The sequence below is a fragment of the Gossypium hirsutum genome, chromosome A06, assembly GCF_007990345.1.
Source record: "Gossypium hirsutum isolate 1008001.06 chromosome A06, Gossypium_hirsutum_v2.1, whole genome shotgun sequence".
Classification (NCBI taxonomy): domain Eukaryota; kingdom Viridiplantae; phylum Streptophyta; class Magnoliopsida; order Malvales; family Malvaceae; genus Gossypium; species Gossypium hirsutum.
In genome coordinates, this window is record NC_053429.1 from 116,514,900 (window position 1) to 116,533,224 (window position 18,325).

The window sequence follows — 18,325 nt, forward strand, 5'->3', positions numbered from 1 at the left end:
TTCTTTAGGTTCTATGCAAATTTTGAGGAATGATGCTTTATCGGATGAGTTCCAACCCTCAAGAGGTATCAGGCAGAGGTGTCATTAATCTCTATATTTATTTTTTCTATGTATGGAAAAATTAGGACAATATATTGAAAAATTGGTTGGAGAGGGGGTTTGGAAAGGAATCTTTTTATCAAAAGGATGCCCTAAAGTTTTGTATTTATTTTTTACGGATGATTTGTTTCAGTTTATTGAAACTGATATAGAAAAAGCAAAAGTTGTTAAAGATAGATTGAAAACTTTTGGGCTTTCTCAAGTCACAAAATTAATGCCCAAAAAACCAATATTTTCTATTCAAAGAATACTCTAGCTAATATTGCCTCACAAATCTTCATGGTTCTAGGATTTAATGAAGTTCCTGACCTTGGTGTTTATCTTGGCATGCCACTCTTTCACAATCGTGTCACTACTAGTACCTTTAAGTTTGTCCTTGATAAGGTCCGTAGAAGACTTGATAGTTGGGGTGCTAAACTTCTTTCAATGGCGAGTCATGTTACTTTGGTGCAATATGTTATTATGCCAATCCCTAATTACTTTATGCAAACAACTTTAGTTCCCAGCAGTACATGTATGGAGATTGAAAAGATCACAAGGGGTTTTATTTGGGAAAGTTCTTCCTTAAGATCTAAACCAACATTAGTGCGATAGGATGACTGCTGCCAACCTCAGGCTAATGGAGGACTGGGTCTTCGACGTTTAAGGCAGCAAAATGAGTCTTTCCTCTTAAAGTTAGGGTTTAATTTCATTACTAACAAGGATGCTTTATGGGTTCAAGTGATGAGAGTTAAATACAAAATTCACAAGGTATGTCCAATGGTAATTACGTGAAATAAAAGCTCCTTTGTATAGAAGTCCATTGCCAAAGTTTGGCCACTTTTACGAGATAGCTTCTATTGGTCCATAGGAGATGAGAATTCAGTCAAATTTTGGGTTGATGATTGGATCCCTAAGGTAGGTCCTTTGATACTACTTGACTTGAATAACATGGCTCGAGACAATAATCTCATCCTCAAAGATTTGGTTACAAATGATGGTGAATGGAATTTGGGGTATATTAGAAACCATTTAGACGAATCTTTATTTGATAAAATAGTTAGTGTTCCACCTCATAGTGCACTCGCTGGATCGAATTCATTAGTATCTAAATGGTTTACAAATAGAGAATTAACTACTAAAATATCCTCTACTTTCTTATCTCATGAATCCTATGATATTCTGGACAATAAATGAGAACTTGCTTGGTCTTATAATAGTCTGTGACATGTTCGACAATTTTTATGGCTAGTTTTAAAATTGTGGCTCCTCTCAAACGTGGAAAAATGCAGACTCAGACGCAGACTGGAGGATGACTCCAGTTGCTAATTTTGTGGATCTGCAGAAGAAAATATTCTTCATATACTTCATGATTGTCCCAAAGCTTAGGAAGTATGGAAGCAATTCATTCCAAATTCAATTTACTCCAGGTTCTTATCTCTGTCACTTTTATCTTGGGTGACTGTCAATCTTTCTAATGAACTGAATTTACAACTCAAATATGTTAATTGGAACACCTTGTTAAGTATACTGTGTTGGGTTGTATGGAAACAAAGGAATTCTTTTGTTTTGGGAAATGTTCCTCATAATTTTGGTATGCTTGTAGGATCCGCTTGGAGTTGCGTTGTGAATGTGAAAGCTAATAAAAAACCAACGGTCAAGGTTAAAAACTGAATCACACCAAGCACCTGGCAGCCACCAATAGTTGGTTGCGTCAAAATGAACATATATGGTACAAAGAAACCTCATACCAGACTTGCCTTATCAATTAGGATTGCTAGAGATAGCCATGGTAGATGGATATTTGTCTACAGTCGCAATACTGGGAAATGTAATGTTGAACAAGTAGAACTTTAGGAAATCTACGATGGACTTAAACTAATTTGATCTAAAGGGTGGAAATAGGTTATCTTAGAATGTGATTGTTTAACTGTAGTTCAAGCAATAAATGGTGACTATAAAGGCATATTGAACGAGGCACTGATATGTAGAATAAAAGAGCTTTACGCTCGAGCATGGGTGGTTCGCATTGAGCATATTTATAAGGAATCTAATAGACTGACTAATGCCTTAGTTGGTATGATATTTGACTATCAATTGGGTCTCAATGAGTTTGCTTCTTCTCCCCAACAAATTGATACTTTCGTTCTGAATAATTTGCAATATGATATTGATGTAATTATTGTTCTATAATGTGCTACTCTTCTTTTTCTTACAAAAAAAAACCACTACTACCTTTATAACTATTAGATACATCTATCCTCACTTTGACCCGTTTAAGGAAATACATAATACACAATTTTATTACATTATATAGATAAAATAATATTATCTTTTTAATAGTTATATAAGAAATTAGAAGAATTTAGGGTTTATTTTATGATGTAGTTTTATATTTTTATCCTTTTAACAACTATATATATAAAGATAAAAACGTAATTTCATATATGGGGCAAGACAAGCAATTATCAAAATCGCCCCAAACCCATCTTATAAAAAACAACTCATCCCCACCCCATCTCCACTATTCAAAAAAGAAAAGAAAAAAAATCACTCCATTTGAAGTTGGGTGATTTGAATTCCATTAAGTAATTCGAGTTTTGTCATCTTTACTTATATATATGCCTTACATCAAATCTGAACGGATATTTAACACTTAAATTAATTGTTAGATTGATAGAAGGATTTTATTAGTATAATGTTAATATTTTGAGGACTCCGTTAGAATATTTTGAAACCTACAAACCAATTTAGAATATGAACAGTAATATAGGACTTTTGATGAGGAAAAAAAAGAAATTAAAAAGAATAAAGTAACATAAAATATTTAAATTACTCAAAAGAAAATAAAAAACTATACAATTTAAACTATTTTTTATTTTATTTTATGATAGTAACATAATAACAATAATATAACAAATCGATAATGTTAATCACTATATAATAATTTTTAAAAATTTAATAACTAAAATGGAATTTGAAACAAACTTAAGTGATTAAACTTAGATTTATCAAAAAATATTTGTTAAACCCTTGCAAAACCTATGAAGGAAAAATGAAGACAAAAAGACATTCATAATTTTCCAAAGACGCATCCCTTTCTCAGTCTTGTCCTAGAATTCAAAAAAAGCGATGCTTTATCAATGGGGATTTACAGATCTCTGCAAACCCTAATCACCAAAAACCCTAAGAAAGCTCGAACTTTTTTGACCTCAGCATCTACGAATTCAACTGCTACAACAGCCACTTATGTAATTCCACCTCTATCCTCCCCTCTCTTTCACACCCGAGTCTCCCCCTTTTCTCCGTCTCTTTCTAAATGGATCGCTCCTTTCAATGGCCCTCTCTTCCTCGCTTCTCCTCCCTGGAAGCTCTCCCAATCCGCCACTCCCTTCTGGGGCAACGTCACCGTTTTAAGAAAAGTCCAAGCGTTGAATCTTGACTTGATCAGAGGCGGCGGAGCTAAATTCCCAGTCAAGCTACGATTTGGGTCTGTCCTATCGAACCCGACAGCCTTGGATCGGGTGGAAACCCAGAAGCAAAGTAATAAGGAGAGGGAAGCTGTGCTTGAGAGTTTCGTGAATTTGCCCAATTTCATTTCAATGAGTCGATTGGTTTCTGGTCCTTTGCTTGGATGGTAAGTTATTAATTCAAATTTGTTTTTGTTAATTGATTGTTGCAGTTATTAATTCAATGGGTTAATTGTAGGATGATTGTAAATGAAATGTATGGTCTTGCATTTGTGGGATTGGCTATCTCTGGTGCAACTGATTGGGTAAGGATTCTCTTGACATTTTTCAGATGTTAATTGAAACCAAGTAATTTTTTTTTGAATAAATGATGAGAATATAAGTTTTTTATCATTTCTATTGATTTTTTCTAGTTGGATGGTTATATAGCTAGAAAGATGAGGATTAATTCTGTGGTGGGTTCTTATCTTGATCCTCTTGCTGATAAGGTAAATGATTAATGCCACTTTACTTCTTTGTATGCTTTTGTGACTTCGCTTATGAGCTTCATTTGACAAGTGGTTTACTTTTCATCTTTTTGGTATAGGTTCTTATTGGATGTGTTGCTTTGTCAATGGTACATAACCATCTTTTGCACAGTAAGTTTAATCTGTATTCGTTTAGATCTTCTTCGATTCTCTGGTTATTGGTATTAATGTTTTAATCAATATGCCCCGCTTACACATACAATTCATAAACAAGCTTTCCATCTTGGAAATACATGATTTTTACTCAGTCTAATGCTAAAATTATCATAACTGGACTAAATGTTTAAGGTTTGTACTTGTTATAGATTATATCAGCAACAATTTTTTCTAGTAATTGCCACAGAATCCTTCATCTTGATTTCTGCTTCACCTACCTTTAATACAGGGAATTGTGGATGTTTAGAGCAGTAATTATCTGTGTATGTTATTTGATATTTAAATTTTACACACATGAGGTACTCTATTATCTGCAAATGTTTGGTGATGCTGATCTTATTAGTTTTCTGTGATGTAAAGCTGGACTTGTCGGGCTTGTTGTCTTTCGAGATGTTGCCCTTGTTAGTGGTGCTGTGTACCAAAGAGCCAGTAGCTTGGGTTGGCAGGTGGGCTTAACTTGAACTTTAGTCGCACATGTTTTTGTTCCAATTCTTTAATGGCTTGGCAAACTTTGTGAATCATTGATCTAAATCTTGGGTCTTTTTTTTTTTTTTATTCAGTGGAAAAGTCGACTAGATTTCTTTAATCTTGATGGGACTAGTCCACAGAAGGTTGAGCCTCTCTTTATAAGCAAAGTAAGTATCATATTTTCATTTCCCAATTGAGGGGAGTATGGATTGGAGTTAGCAATGGATTCTGCAATTCTTTAGTATTTTAACACTGTAAAAGACGGTGAGAACAAGTGGCAAGACACGGGTGAAAGCCATCTACGGAATGCAGAAAACCCCAAATGCTGCAGCATGTGAAGACCATTAATGCTTCCATATCTGAAAAGATTTCAAAATTTTGCAGGTTAACACAGTTTTCCAGCTGATATTAGTTGCTTCAGCTCTCCTTCAACCTGAGTTTGGAACACTAGAAACTCAATCATGCATCACATACTTAAGGTAAACAAACTGCCCCTTAGCTAATTAGATCATACTTAAATATATGATGTCACAAAAGCTGATATACTTCATGACATATCGACAGTTGGTTAGTGGCTGCCACAACAGTAGGTTCTACCTTTGCATATGGAGCACAACACATGAGAAAGAGACCAGGGTCGATGACTAGAAAGCATTAGGTTGAATTCCTAGTGCAACACTAGGACAATCGATGAGTTCCTTCAGTGTGTGAGCTTATAGAGCTGTAGATGGGAAGAAAAGAATGATTGCATAGGATACAAACCAGATGTTGAGCCAAAGGAGCTTACCGGTTACCTGTAAATGGCCTGCACTATCTTGTAACAACAGCAACAGAAACAATTTAAGAATACAGGGTTTGGCAAAGCATCCTATTAGTATAACTTGTAAAGTTTTGTCATTGGTGTTTAAGCTCCGTTCAAGAAATTATGTTGATTTCTATAATGTCTTGGTCAACAATTTTAATGGGGGTGATTTGAATTATGCCAAGTTTTGGTTCAAACATGAAAAAAAAAAGCTTCCATTCGAGGATATGAGGATCAGGGTAAACACTCTTTTAACTTTTGATGAAAAAAAAAATCTCGAAGCTGATCCAAGATAATTGTCAGAATGCACCACAATTTGCAAGAGGATATGACATTACTGCTACTCTTAAGGAAAAAGTTGGTGTACTAATTCCACTAATTCACAAAAATACATGCAATAAAGCATAACTTGCTTTATGACACTAATATAGGTAACACAGAGAATCAAGACTTATTTTTTTCCTCTGTTAACCTTGGTTCCATGATACAAGAAGCTGATATAGTTTATCCAATAAACTAAACAAGCTATTTAAAGTGATGATTCCACGGCGCTAAAGTTCCACTGAAACAGCATTTTAGTGTTTCAGAGAAGAGATATTATTCAGTAATTCAACAAACAAAATGAAAATAATTCAGGGTGTCGCTAAGAAAACTACACTGTTCATTTTCATTTCAATGTAGGTATTGTCCCACTAGAGAGTTTTATCTCCCTTAAGCCCTTAAGGAATGCGTTGGTTGATGTAAATATGATCTGCAAAATGAGACATTTAAGCTTTGGTTGTTGGTTCAATCCCCTGCAGGCAAAACTTGCATAATTGATATTTCTAATACTACGACACTTTTTCCGTAAACTTGCAGGTGATATACGAGACACTACCCATCCAAGTGCACAATACCTTCCGTTTATTTGCTCTGAAGAAGTATGGACACCTTGCTTACACCTGGGAACTTCTCCTCGACAATTGTGGACGAGTTCATTTGCCTCCTCAACGTTTAAAGATGCTAGCAAAGTCTTCTCACAAACCGATTTCAATTCCATACTCTCATTACAGAATTCCCCACAAGCAATACAGCGAAGCAAAGTAACAGTGAGAGTCCACCTCCAAATCTCCATTCCTCATACAATAACTCCCTAGCTTCCTCCAAATTCACTCCCTTACACAACCCATCAATCAAAATCGATAAAGAAAAACCCAAATTCGGCTTCATTCCCTTTTGACAGCAGAAAACAAAAAGCGGGATCAAAGTTTAACGGAGATTTGAACCCGACGTGAATTGAACACGCAACCTTCTGATCTGGAGTCAGACGCGCTACTATTGCGCCACGGATCCCGTTGTTTACTCTTTTAGAAAGAGATCATTTTGATTGGTTTTATAATAGTAAATCATTACTAGCTCTGATTCAAAAGGAAGAGACTCCATGAGGTATTTTCTTTAACAGCTTATATTGATGACATATGCACATCGACGGTTGGTTAGTGGCTGCCACCACAACAGAGGTTCTACCATTGCATATGGAGAAAGAGAGCAGAGTTGATGAGTTTCTAGGGTGTGTGAGCATATAGAGCTGTAGATGGGGAAGAAAGGAAAACCGGATGTGGAGCCAAAGGAGCTTAGTGGTTGCTTATAAAAGGCCTGCTCCATCTTGCACTAAAAGCGACAGAAACAATTAAGCAAGACAAGATAATTGTGAGAATGCACCATAATTCTACTCACAAGCAAAGGAGTATGACATTACTACCGCTTCACTTTAGGAACATGCATGCAACAAAGTAACTAATGCTGCATGAGACTAAAGTTTCATAGGTACTACACACAATCAAAATTTTATATTGTTTATAATTAACCTTGGTTCCATGATAGTTTATCCAATAAACTAAACCTGGTGTTTAAAGGAAATGATTATTCCACAACATTTTATCGAATAAGTTTCAGAGAAGATATGTTTTTTACTAATTCAACGAACGAATTAATGAGAGAACTGCAATTTTCATCTTTCATTCCAATATAAAAGGCCTGATTAGGTTCCAAAATTGATGATGTAAATGAAAAACTGTAGGACACCTTGCTTACCTTCCCCTTTTTTAACATTTCTGGATAAACTTAAATCTGCTCGTAAAGTCCTTGGACAAAGCGATTTTATCCCAAATTCAGAAAAAAGAGAAAATATGCAGGATTTAGCTGGGTATTGAACCCGACGTGAATCGAACACGCAACCTTCTGATCTGGAGTCAGACGCGCAACCATTGCGCCACGGATCCTTTTGCTCTTAGAGGGGTTCATTTATTTTCAAATAGTCATTTTGTAGCATCTCTGAATCAAAAGGAAGAAGTTCCATGAGGTGTTTTCGTTAGTTTCCAGTAAAATTTTAACATTGCATAAGTTTAATGTGCATTCTAAGTCACTGCTAATTTATTGGTTTTTAACTTCACACCATATAGCCTAGTGTATGTGTCATGCCAGGAAATGGAAGGTGGTAGGATATATAAGCAGATGCAGTCAAACATAGTTTTTAGAAAAAGGGTATTGTCCCGGGACATTGTCTGTTGTTGTAGGACTTTACAAGGCATTTAGTATTTTGATTTCATTTTTGGTGGGTGGATCTGTTGGAAGAGTCAATTGCTCCACCTGCTTCCTTGTTAGGTGTTTTAAGTTCCAAACTCTTGTACGGCAGTGTTCAACTGCTCACCATCTGTTTGATATAGATATAGATATATATATGTGAGTCAATTCTTCCTGGTGTTTGATGGAAATGATTCCAGGACATTTGATTCAAAAAAGTATGGGAGGGGATGTTTTTCACTGTTTCAACAAGCAATTCTGATGCAGTCTTTGTTTCTCATTTCAGAACAAAAGAGAAAGGATCTTTAAGTAATGGGAAATTGAACCCGACGTGAATCGAACACGCAACCTTCTGATCTGGAGTCAGACGCGCTACCATTGCGCCACGGATCCTGCTGTCCATTGCCTTAAAATAGTTATATTTGTTTGGTCACAGTAAAGTTTTTAAACTCTGAATCAAAAGAGGAGGCTCCTTTCCATGAAGTATTTTCCTTAATTTCCAGTAACATTCTAAAATGGCATAAGTTTAATGTTCATTCTAAGTCCCTGCTAATTTCTTGGTTTGTTTAACTTGGCACTATATAGCCTAGTGTATGGACTAGAAAAGTCTTTGTTTGTTGTTGTAGCACTTAATAAGCCTTTAGTATTTTGGATTTCCGTAGGGTGGATCTGTTAAGTCTCATTTGTTTCACAAGCTTCCTTATTAGGTGCTTTATGGTAAGTTTTTCATTTTTGTTGAAACCTTGCGCTTAGCTTCAAAACTATACGACTTATTGCACTTGAAGCTACTCTTGTATGCAAGTCAAACAGCAGTGTCTTTGTTCACAATCTGTTTGAGTATTGTACCTATATCTTAGGCAAATTAATAATCTGAACAGTGTAGTATGCATGAATTTAGAGATCCTTTCAGATTAGATAGAAACCTATAGCGACTTTTGTTTGCATTCAGAATAAAATCAAGTCAAATATTTTCCTATTTAAAAACCCCACATGTAAGAGCTCATTAAGGACGTTCTCTGCTTGTAAAACATTATTTTACACTAAATTGGTTTAAAGATAATCTCCAATGTACTAATTGGAGTGCTTATTGGGTTGATTAGTGCTACTGTTACCCTCCTTTCAATTGTTTTTCATGCTGTGGGTACAACAAAAGCGACGACCAAGTAGCTAAAACTTTTAAATTAACCCCAAATCACATTTTATCATTGGGACTCCTAATATTCCCTTCAAACATGCCTAAAATCATGTTAACCGTCTTCCAATAACATGGGACATCAATCAACTGGTTGCCACTATGTCAGCTTTGTGGTAGGCATTTTTTCCCCTATAATTTGCACAAGTTCAGGGTTCATTTTGTTTCATGTAACAGAGGTCACCAATAAACTAAACCAAAGCCACTAAGACAATAAGATCAGAGTTCCGCCACGAAAGAGGGTAAAACATTAAATTTGTGAGTAAATGCTGCTTGGGTCATAGCAGATGCACAAAGGGCATCATATACCAACCAAAAGCACTCAGTGTAGGTATAAAATTACAAAACTCAAATCTCCAAATCAGCATAACTGTAGTAGGTCATATATACAATAGCTAACCTCTAATGCGAATCAAGATATATTGTTTTCATGATTAGCAATGTAAGCTTGAACGCTTTTACGAAGGGGCAAACTACACTTCTTTAGGCAATTGTCGTGTCCAAGCAGAGATCAACCCCACCAAGGTACACTTCGTTGGTCTAGTTTCCATACGGCAGATTAATCCCTGTGAAGTTCCTCTGCAGGTGGTGGAGCAAATCTCACATTTTGCGGCTGTGCTACCACTACATCCTCATCTGCAAACAGCGCTTTGATGAGAGATGGAGTCTTTAGGGGTCTGCGACCAGTCATTTGGGGATATACATCTTCAAGAAAATAGTATGCATGACCAGCTATCATTCCCTGGATTAACAAAAATATTTAGTTTAACAAAGAGATGGCATTCAAAAATTAAACATGGCCGCATTGAGAATCTGAAGCGTGGGACAAGAACCGGGGGCGGTCTATAGGACCATTGCATAATTATAAGGGAGTCTCTCGGTTATCACCCAGCGGATGAGACCAAGCAACTTACTCCCCCCAAATCCTAACACTTTCCTTTTCCACACTAGTCACAACAAGACCGATCCAGCAGTGACGATATATGGCTATTATGAAAAGCTTAATTATACTAGTATAGCTTGTGCCTAGTAGTCACTTCAGTGAACGTACAATGGATTTCAGATATATACAGAGAATTCATACAAATAATACTAATCCCAACATTAAAGCAGGCTCTGGAAATAGGAACACACCAACAGATCCACCCAAGCACTAGCACCAACAAGAACAGAGAATCCCAAAAGCACCTAAAAGATATACAAGGAAAAGAAGTAATTATACTCAACAACTAGATGAAGTATGATAAGACCCAAAAATGCAAAAAGAAGGCTGAACTTTCTCCAAATGGAAAATTCCACCAATAACCACATTTCTTTTTTTGAAAACCTTTAAATACTTCGAAATAGAAGATGCATAATCAAGAGCAATAACAATCATAAAAAAAGGATGGAGTGAATTGAAGCACTCACCCAGGGCAAGTAAGCTGCTGTGAAGGTAAAAAGACCCAGAAAACTCATATGTATAAAAGGATTCTGTTTGCTCCATACATAAACCTACAAGTAGTAGTAAATAAGATGGCTTCCAAATGGCTATTAACAGAGATCATAAACTACAAAATAAAACAAATTTTGCATGTAAACAAAGGCAGATCGGCTTACCATCATGAATGTCAATGAATTGCTTAGAAATATGATTCGGGCAAATGATGCTGACAGATAAGGTATCATTCCTCCTATAAGCACAATGCCAGTTAAGACAGAAGCTCCAAACAAAAGCATGTAAAAAAAATCTGCAGTCCTTCCCCTGAATGTGTTCTCTTCAAGAAGCTTGCAGTATCGGGCGAGAAAGAACATGTGAAACATGAAATCCAAATCTGGCATATAAATGGATACCATGTTAAAGGTGCTCGACAATTTGTGTACTAGCTTCAATCCTAATCATACAGATATGCCTGGATAAGCAATGCCAACTTTAAATATCTTTAATGTCATTGATGGTTTAAACTCCGAAGAAAGTATATAAAAGGAAGGTTGATTTGAAGTTATTGTTGTCTTTAAAGCATACTCCTTTTTACTTTTATCTACACTTATTCAAGCTTTTAAAACAACAGGAAACTTTTACATATTTAAGCAAAAACATCCACGACAAATTACATAACATCGTTCCATGGAAAAAGAAATTACAAACCCGAGATAAAAAGGACATGAAATTTACCCATCTTGCGGAAGTACAGGAAGTTAGTAATTAGGCGCCAGAATTGATAATGCTTAACCACAAGTTTAGGGTTCAAGTACAGATGATAAGGTGATATTATCTGCAAAAGAAAACTAAATCAGATTAGCACAACAATGCAAACATGTTCTATATTCTTCTCAAATCAAGACGGGAAACTCAATCATATATCGCAAACTTTGCCTGCCCAAATTTCCAACTTTAAAACATGAATAGAAACCCATGGATCAAATCCAATGGGAATCACTAAATTCACGACATTGGGATAAACGCAGATCAAATCATTCTATAATAATTATACCCATTAGCATAAAAACTTGAAAAAGCATGCCTAAATCATTGAAAATTGAAAGGGCAAAATCGAAATCCCATTGCCCAGATTGAAAAAGAAAATCCAAAAAGAGAAAATAAAAACACATATAATAAAAAAAAAGAGGCATACTTCGAGAGAACAGCCAATAGTGATAGCTACAGCAGCTGTGAGATAAGAACGGGTGATGACGGGCATCTGCTTATACCATTCTTCAATAGCTTGAGCCATTGAGGGTTTTTTTTTTTTTTTGAAATTTCTATAATAGCAATAAAATTCAACCCAAGAAAGACTAACTGGATCAAATTGTTTATTTGATTTTCACTATGGATTGGGGGGGCTTTGAAGATCGAAACAGAGATTTGGTTTTTCAACGAAACAAAAAGAAGAACCGAATGAAGTGATTAATGGCGTACAAAATATTATCCTACTTATATACCATTTTTTTAAATGACAAATCCAAGGCGAATCAGAACGCGCGTGGTTGATACGAACCAATCAAATTGCTTTCGTTTAGGATTAATTACATAATGAACCCTATGCTAAGCCTTACCATTCTAATCACTAAATAAGTGTTATCAAATTAAATTTATATTTATATCCTAAAATGATTAAATTAGACCTATTTTAAGAGTTTTTAAAATTTTTACATACAAGTTAAATCAAGATGAAATTTTATGTTCTATTAAAATATCCAGGGATGGAATCAAAAATTATTTTGAGGGGTTAAAAAATTTTGTTAAGAAAACCTAAATTGAATTTTTTAAATTTTTTTTAAGAAAGACGAAAATATAATTTTACTATTAATCAATAGTTAATGTAACACCTCTAATCCGTATCCGTCGTCAAAACAGGGTTACGGAGCATTACTAGAATAAACAGATCAAAAACAGGCATTTCAAATTATTTACATCCATGTCAGATATTATTCATAAAGTCCATTATATGAACCCTCGAGGCCCAAAACATACATTAAAAAAAGTAGGGACTAAACCGGGTACTCAGAGAATTTTTCGCGAAATATCAAAATTTTCCTAAGTACAAGGTACACGCGCGTGTGGTCAAGCCGTGTGGGCATTCGAAATGGGGCATACGGCCGTGTCCCAGCCCGTGTTTGTACCCGTGTAACTCTCTAACTTGGGTCACACGACCAAGTCACACGCCTGTGTGTTAGGGCATGTGTAAGTGTAGGGGCCACAAGGCCAAGCCACACGCCCATGTGTCAGGCCGTATGAAAAATCCTGAGCATTTTGTTTTAAATTTTAAAGATGCAGGGGACACACAGCCAAACCACACGCCCATGTGCTAGACCATGAGTCATACACGGCTAAGACACACGCTCGTGTCTCTACTCATGTGGGCAAAAATAGCCATTTTCTTTTCTCACCCAATTAGTCTTCCACCTAAATAAACACTTTAACACATACACAAGCCAATCCAAGACATTTAAACCAAGCCAAAAATTAAGTCTTATGCATGATATATTACTTCATAAATCCATATATCCGAACTTACCTATTTTACCAAAAATACATTTAGACAACTTATGAAATTTACTATCAATTGTTCATACTTAACACTCATATCAAACATGACATTATCTCGTGTATATATATATATACATACATTAAAACACATTCATCACAAGTCATACCAATGGCTAATTACAACTAAAACATTTATATGCCAATATTGGCTATTTAAACTTATACATGCCATTATAACCAAAAATTAATTTACTATTTATACTGAAATAAGTCGATGGATAATGTGATGTGTCTCCGACTAGCTTCCAACCTTAACGAGCTTCCGAGCTACTATAAAATAGAGGAAATAAAATCGAGTAAGTATTTAATGCTTAGTAAGTTCGTATAATAGGAAATAAACTTACCATTCATTTACATTTAAGGTAAGCATACAAAATGCATCCAAGCAATTTGGCTAATAGCCTAAATACACAACTTCATCAACATGCTAGTCATGTATTTCATTTGAATATCAAGAATCAGGAATGAGCTCATCAAATATCAAATTTCCATGTGATTTTGGGTGATACAGGTAATATCTCATTCAAAATTCACCTTAACTTATATCAAAACTTTGTCCGTTAAACCATTTGAAATATCGATGGATACACAGTGATACACACGAAGTGTATAAATTTATAATTTGTCAATTCATATTCTGGAGTGCTCATTAAAGCACATAATCGGGAAGCCCTCTCTCGAGCCATATAACAGAAAGCTCATGTAAGCCATATAACAGGACGCTCATAAGAGCTGCGGCATGTCCACAACACATGCAGGATCACAACCAATCGGGATGCTCTGAAGAGCTATTAATGGAAAGCTCGCAAGAACCATATAACGGGAAGCTCAAGAGGGCTAATAACGGGACGCTCTTTCAAGATGTGGTGTGTCCGTAACATATGTAGGATCACAACCAATACGAAAAATCCTATATCCATCAAATTTCATTTATTCAATCGGGACTTTATGTTTGTCAGGCATTGTCGGACATAATATTAATTTTCATATTCATAGCAACAATACAATCACATACACAACATTCAATTCAAGCATATAAATATACACAATTTAGTTACACGAACTTACCTCGATAATGCTCGTGAACTTGTATGCTACTAATCCGTTACTTTTTCTTTACATTGATTTAGCTCTGTATTTGATCTATCCGGATCTATACGAGTAAATTTAGCTCAGTTTAATACAATTCATATTCAATTCAATTCAATTCACATCTTAGGCAAAATTACCATTTTTCCCCAATATTTTTATTTAATTCTGGTTTCGTCCCTAGGCTCAAAAAATGAAATTCATACAATTTAATCCTTATTCCAAGCCTAGCTGAATTTCATATGTCACAATAACAGTCCGTGTTTTTCATAAAATTTAGAATGTTTCCATGAATTTTGCATCTTTACAGTTTAGTCCCTAAATCACAATTTCATCAAAATTCACTTTACAAAAATTATTTATCTATCAACAACCTTTAATTTTATACCATAAAACTTCATAATTCATGCATACTCATCCATGGAAAAACCCTATTACTTTGATAACTTTACAAATTAATCCCCGAGATAGCTAGATTAAGCTATTACGGTCTCAGAAATATAAAAATTATTAAAAACGGGACTTCAATACTCATTTAATTGAGCCAAATAAGCTTGCTACCTTCAAGCTCTTCTAACTAGCGTTTCCATGTAAAAATATTTCAGAAATATGATGAAAAAAAATGATATTTCTTTATTTAATCATTTATCATCTTTTATTAATTTTACTTTCCAATTTAGTCTTTTCTTTATTTAATTTTCCATGGATGACTAAGCATTCTTATCTACTAACTCCTCTTAATGGTCTATTTGCTATATAAGGACCTCCAATTTTAAATTCCATAGCTATTTGATACTTATAGCTACTAGAACTCAACTTTTGCATTTCATGCAATTTGGTCCTTTTTTCAAATTAGACATGTAATTAGTAAAATTTTCTTAATGAAATTTTTATACGACATTCCTATCATAATGCAGACCATATAATAATATTAAAATAATTTTCTTACGGAATCGGATTTGTGGTCCTAAAACCACTGTTTCGATTTCACTAAAAACGAATTGTTACAGTTAAAAACTTAAATCGAATAATTAACTATTATCAAAGACTAAAACTACAATCATCTTAGTTTACCAAGTGGCAAGTCTCAAACCATTTAAGTAGTTGCATATCCTATTACACATGTCATTTAGAAAAAGGATAATGGCCTCGTATCTAAGTGACAATTTGAATATAGTATCAAAGTGACCCTTTGACTGCTCAATTTCATATCGTGTGTTTCATGCCAAATGCTTTAATAAGTTGGATTGACAGTTTACATCAATCATGATAAAAGAGTTCATGACAAGGGCATCACAAATTGGAATGAGAAAATACTTCGACTTTAAGGATATAATTAGGTGTAGCACTACTTATTCTGTTAGAGGTTAATTGCCTTATGACATAAGGCCACCGCCTACTTTTAGCGACAATACTAGAAATATGCCTCTCATCATGGTTCAGGAATTTATGTTTTTTTTTTTATACAATGGCCTAAGTATAATCTCTCCTAACTTTTAAATAAGAAGAGAAATGTATTTCAGTATACTTGAATTCACCTCCTCTTTTATTGAGTCGATATCAATTGAATTAAAAATCGATCGACAAATTATATTAAAATTTTAAATATAATATTTATTTAATATATGATAATATAATTATTAAGTAAATATGTCACATTATGAAAGATAATATAAACATACACAAATATAAAAAAAATTGTTAAAATTTAAGAAAAATAAATTATTAATGTATAAAAATTTATATACTTTATTATTTTAAACATTAAACAATACAAATATAACTTTTTTTAAATTGAATAAATTTTATAAATTTTATCAAATTAAAATATAAATATTAAACCTTAAATTTAATTACATTAGAGGGACTAGTTGAACTCAAGTTAATATCCAAAATTACTATAAGATTACGTGGCAGGCTCTTCATAACTTAAATTTTCTAATCGAAGCGACTTCAGCTTTTATTGTTAGGTATAAATAAAAAGTTAACAAATTAATAAGGTTTTTTGTTTTTTAATTTTTAATATTAATATTTTTAACATTAATTTTAGTATATGTTATTATCATATCTGTTCTTTTTGTACAATACCTAAAATTATTTATAGTCTCTCCCAACCTTAAAATAGGAGGATAATGTACTTCACACACTCGAACTCATGTCCTCTGCACAGGCAACAATGTTGATGTCAATCAAACTAAGACTCAATCGATTAATATTAATATTTTTTAAACATAAAAAATATGTGATTTAAAATAAATTCTTTTTATAAAGCTATATTGATATTTTAAATATACAATTTTATACTATATTGTTGGATAATATAGATATCACATATATAATAAAAAGATTTATATGTTATTATTTAGCATCATAAAATATTAGTTGAATAAAAAATAATCAACTTCAGTTATTAAATAAAAGCATGGGCAAAATAAATGATAAGTTGATAAAAAATTAAGGTTAATGTGCATAGTAGGGTTATAGTCCTCAAATTATATATATGTTCCATCTACCTTCTCTAAAACACTCATATGTTACTTTGGAAAATTAATACTACAAGATATGTTACCGCATCTAGTTTTTATTCTTAATGATCTGACATAACATATCTTAGTTTATTAAATTTTATATCAGAGTTTTACAATTTTAACAAGTGGCATTTAAACTTCGTCATGTCAAATAATTGAGAGTGAATTGATTTTTTTTAAAATAATTTATTCTTAATATTTTATAAATTTAATATATAGATTTAGTGTTTGGGTCATACACATGTTAAATCTTATTGAATTTAGGTTGAAATTTTAAGGTTTTTATTTTCAATTTTGTGGACTTTCGATTGATAAAAATTGATTTGCTGGGTTTTCTTTTTCATTTTCGCACAATTATAATTTGGTAAATTATAGTTTTCGGTGATATCTATTACTAGGTTAAAAACAAGATGCATGCATGTTTTACTGATATGGACACAAAACAAAATGATACGTCTTCCTTATGTTATGAGTATTTTAGATTCAAAAGGTTGTAGAATCAACATCGAGTCAAGCGACATTAAGGTGCATTGTAGGGCTCTCGTTTTGTTAAAAAGTAAAAGGACTAATAGTCTTTATATTCTGGAAGGTTCTATAGTGACCGGTGAAATCGGATGTCCCTCATTGGTTATGGAGTCGAAATCAACTCGTTTGGAGTAGAGGTAACTTGGTTATAGGAGGGAAAAATGTATGATCATTTCGTTGACGAGAGATTCTCTTTTTTATGCAGATTTTGAAAAGTTAAGACATTGTGTTCGTGAAAATTAAACTCAGGTTAGTTTTAATTTGGCAGTGCACAAGTTGAACACTAAAAGTCTACTAATTTCTAAGTACATATTCAACTCAGTTAATTTCCTGCATAGTTTAAGATAGGCCTGTGGCAGGTTTTGACAAAGATGGCGTTGTGAGAATTCGTGTCAAAGTAAAGATTGTTAAATAAAATAAGTAATTGCTTACAAGTAAAGTTAAACAAAATATATTTTTTTTACTAAAAGATTTAGTATTTATTACTATAATATATTTAGTATTTATTAACATAATTTATTTGACCTACTAATTTAGCCTAGAAATAGGTTCTTTTATAACCTTAAAAAATACACCCATTAAAATATTAGAACTCATAACACTTTTGGAGAATTTTATATTTACGTTTTGAGGGTTCTTTGTTTTTGGGTTTCGGGGTTTAATTTTTATCTCTATCTTTTATACTCTTTGTTTTTTTTGTCATTATACTAAAATTATCTTTACCCATGATTTTTTATCCTCTTTGGAGAGGGTTTTTTTACGTTAAATTTGTGTGTTCAATTTCTCAATTTCTTCTACTATTTTTACTTGTTCATTGCTCAATCGAGTTGATCTCCAACAGTTAAAAATAAAGGAAAATAATTATTTGGAGGCATGAGGTGTATATTAATATCCAAAG

At 33.5% G+C, this 18,325-nt stretch overlaps 2 protein-coding genes and 3 non-coding genes across 7 annotated transcripts; 1 reads left to right on the plus strand and 4 right to left on the minus strand.

Moving 5' to 3' along the window:
* Positions 1-3,118: 3,118 nt before the first annotated feature.
* On the plus strand, positions 3,119-5,679 carry LOC107961985 (cardiolipin synthase (CMP-forming), mitochondrial). 2 transcript variants are annotated; one of them, XM_016898182.2, is made up of 8 exons: positions 3,119-3,715; positions 3,787-3,853; positions 3,962-4,036; positions 4,135-4,186; positions 4,592-4,677; positions 4,792-4,866; positions 5,084-5,178; positions 5,264-5,679. In XM_016898182.2, exons 1-8 carry the CDS (start codon positions 3,222-3,224, stop codon positions 5,355-5,357), a joined length of 1,038 nt encoding a protein of 345 aa, XP_016753671.1. In that variant the 5' UTR covers positions 3,119-3,221; the 3' UTR covers positions 5,358-5,679. The 2 variants fall into 2 exon arrangements, with proteins under 2 accessions (XP_016753671.1, XP_016753673.1); XM_016898184.2 differs by lacking the exon at positions 3,962-4,036 and having other exon boundaries at positions 3,123-3,715.
* A 1,082-nt stretch (positions 5,680-6,761) lies between these two features.
* On the minus strand, positions 6,762-6,833 carry TRNAW-CCA (transfer RNA tryptophan (anticodon CCA)). The gene has a single exon. It is a non-coding gene; the product is annotated as a tRNA-Trp (tRNA).
* Positions 6,834-7,690: 857 nt separating this feature from the next.
* TRNAW-CCA (transfer RNA tryptophan (anticodon CCA)) lies at positions 7,691-7,762 on the minus strand. The gene has a single exon. It is a non-coding gene; the product is annotated as a tRNA-Trp (tRNA).
* A 622-nt stretch (positions 7,763-8,384) lies between these two features.
* On the minus strand, positions 8,385-8,456 carry TRNAW-CCA (transfer RNA tryptophan (anticodon CCA)). The gene has a single exon. It is a non-coding gene; the product is annotated as a tRNA-Trp (tRNA).
* Positions 8,457-9,480: 1,024 nt separating this feature from the next.
* Positions 9,481-12,234, minus strand: LOC107961986 (derlin-2.2). Of its 2 annotated transcripts, XM_016898185.2 has the most exons (6): positions 11,871-12,234; positions 11,411-11,510; positions 10,855-11,069; positions 10,666-10,749; positions 10,390-10,443; positions 9,481-9,997 (listed from the first exon to the last, which is right to left on the minus strand). In XM_016898185.2, exons 1-6 carry the CDS (start codon positions 11,967-11,969, stop codon positions 9,815-9,817), a joined length of 735 nt encoding a protein of 244 aa, XP_016753674.1. In that variant the 5' UTR covers positions 11,970-12,234; the 3' UTR covers positions 9,481-9,814. The 2 variants fall into 2 exon arrangements, with proteins under 2 accessions (XP_016753674.1, XP_016753675.1); XM_016898186.2 differs by lacking the exon at positions 10,390-10,443.
* Between the last annotated feature and the right edge of the window lie 6,091 nt (positions 12,235-18,325).

Excerpts from the sequence above, each read along its gene's own strand:
- LOC107961985 (XM_016898182.2), top strand. The coding sequence starts at position 3,222 with ATGGGGATTTACAGATCTCTGCAAACCCTAATCACCAAAAACCCTAAG. Across the intron at positions 3,854-3,961 it reads TCTCTGGTGCAACTGATTGG|TTGGATGGTTATATAGCTAG; the intron begins GTAAGGATTCTC and ends GATTTTTTCTAG. Across the intron at positions 5,179-5,263 it reads TCATGCATCACATACTTAAG|TTGGTTAGTGGCTGCCACAA; the intron begins GTAAACAAACTG and ends ACATATCGACAG.
- LOC107961986 (XM_016898185.2), bottom strand. The coding sequence starts at position 11,969 with ATGGCTCAAGCTATTGAAGAATGGTATAAGCAGATGCCCGTCATCACC. Across the intron at positions 11,511-11,870 it reads CTATTGGCTGTTCTCTCGAA|ATAATATCACCTTATCATCT; the intron begins GTATGCCTCTTT and ends TTTCTTTTGCAG. Across the intron at positions 10,444-10,665 it reads CAGCAGCTTACTTGCCCTGG|GTGCTTTTGGGATTCTCTGT; the intron begins GTGAGTGCTTCA and ends TATATCTTTTAG.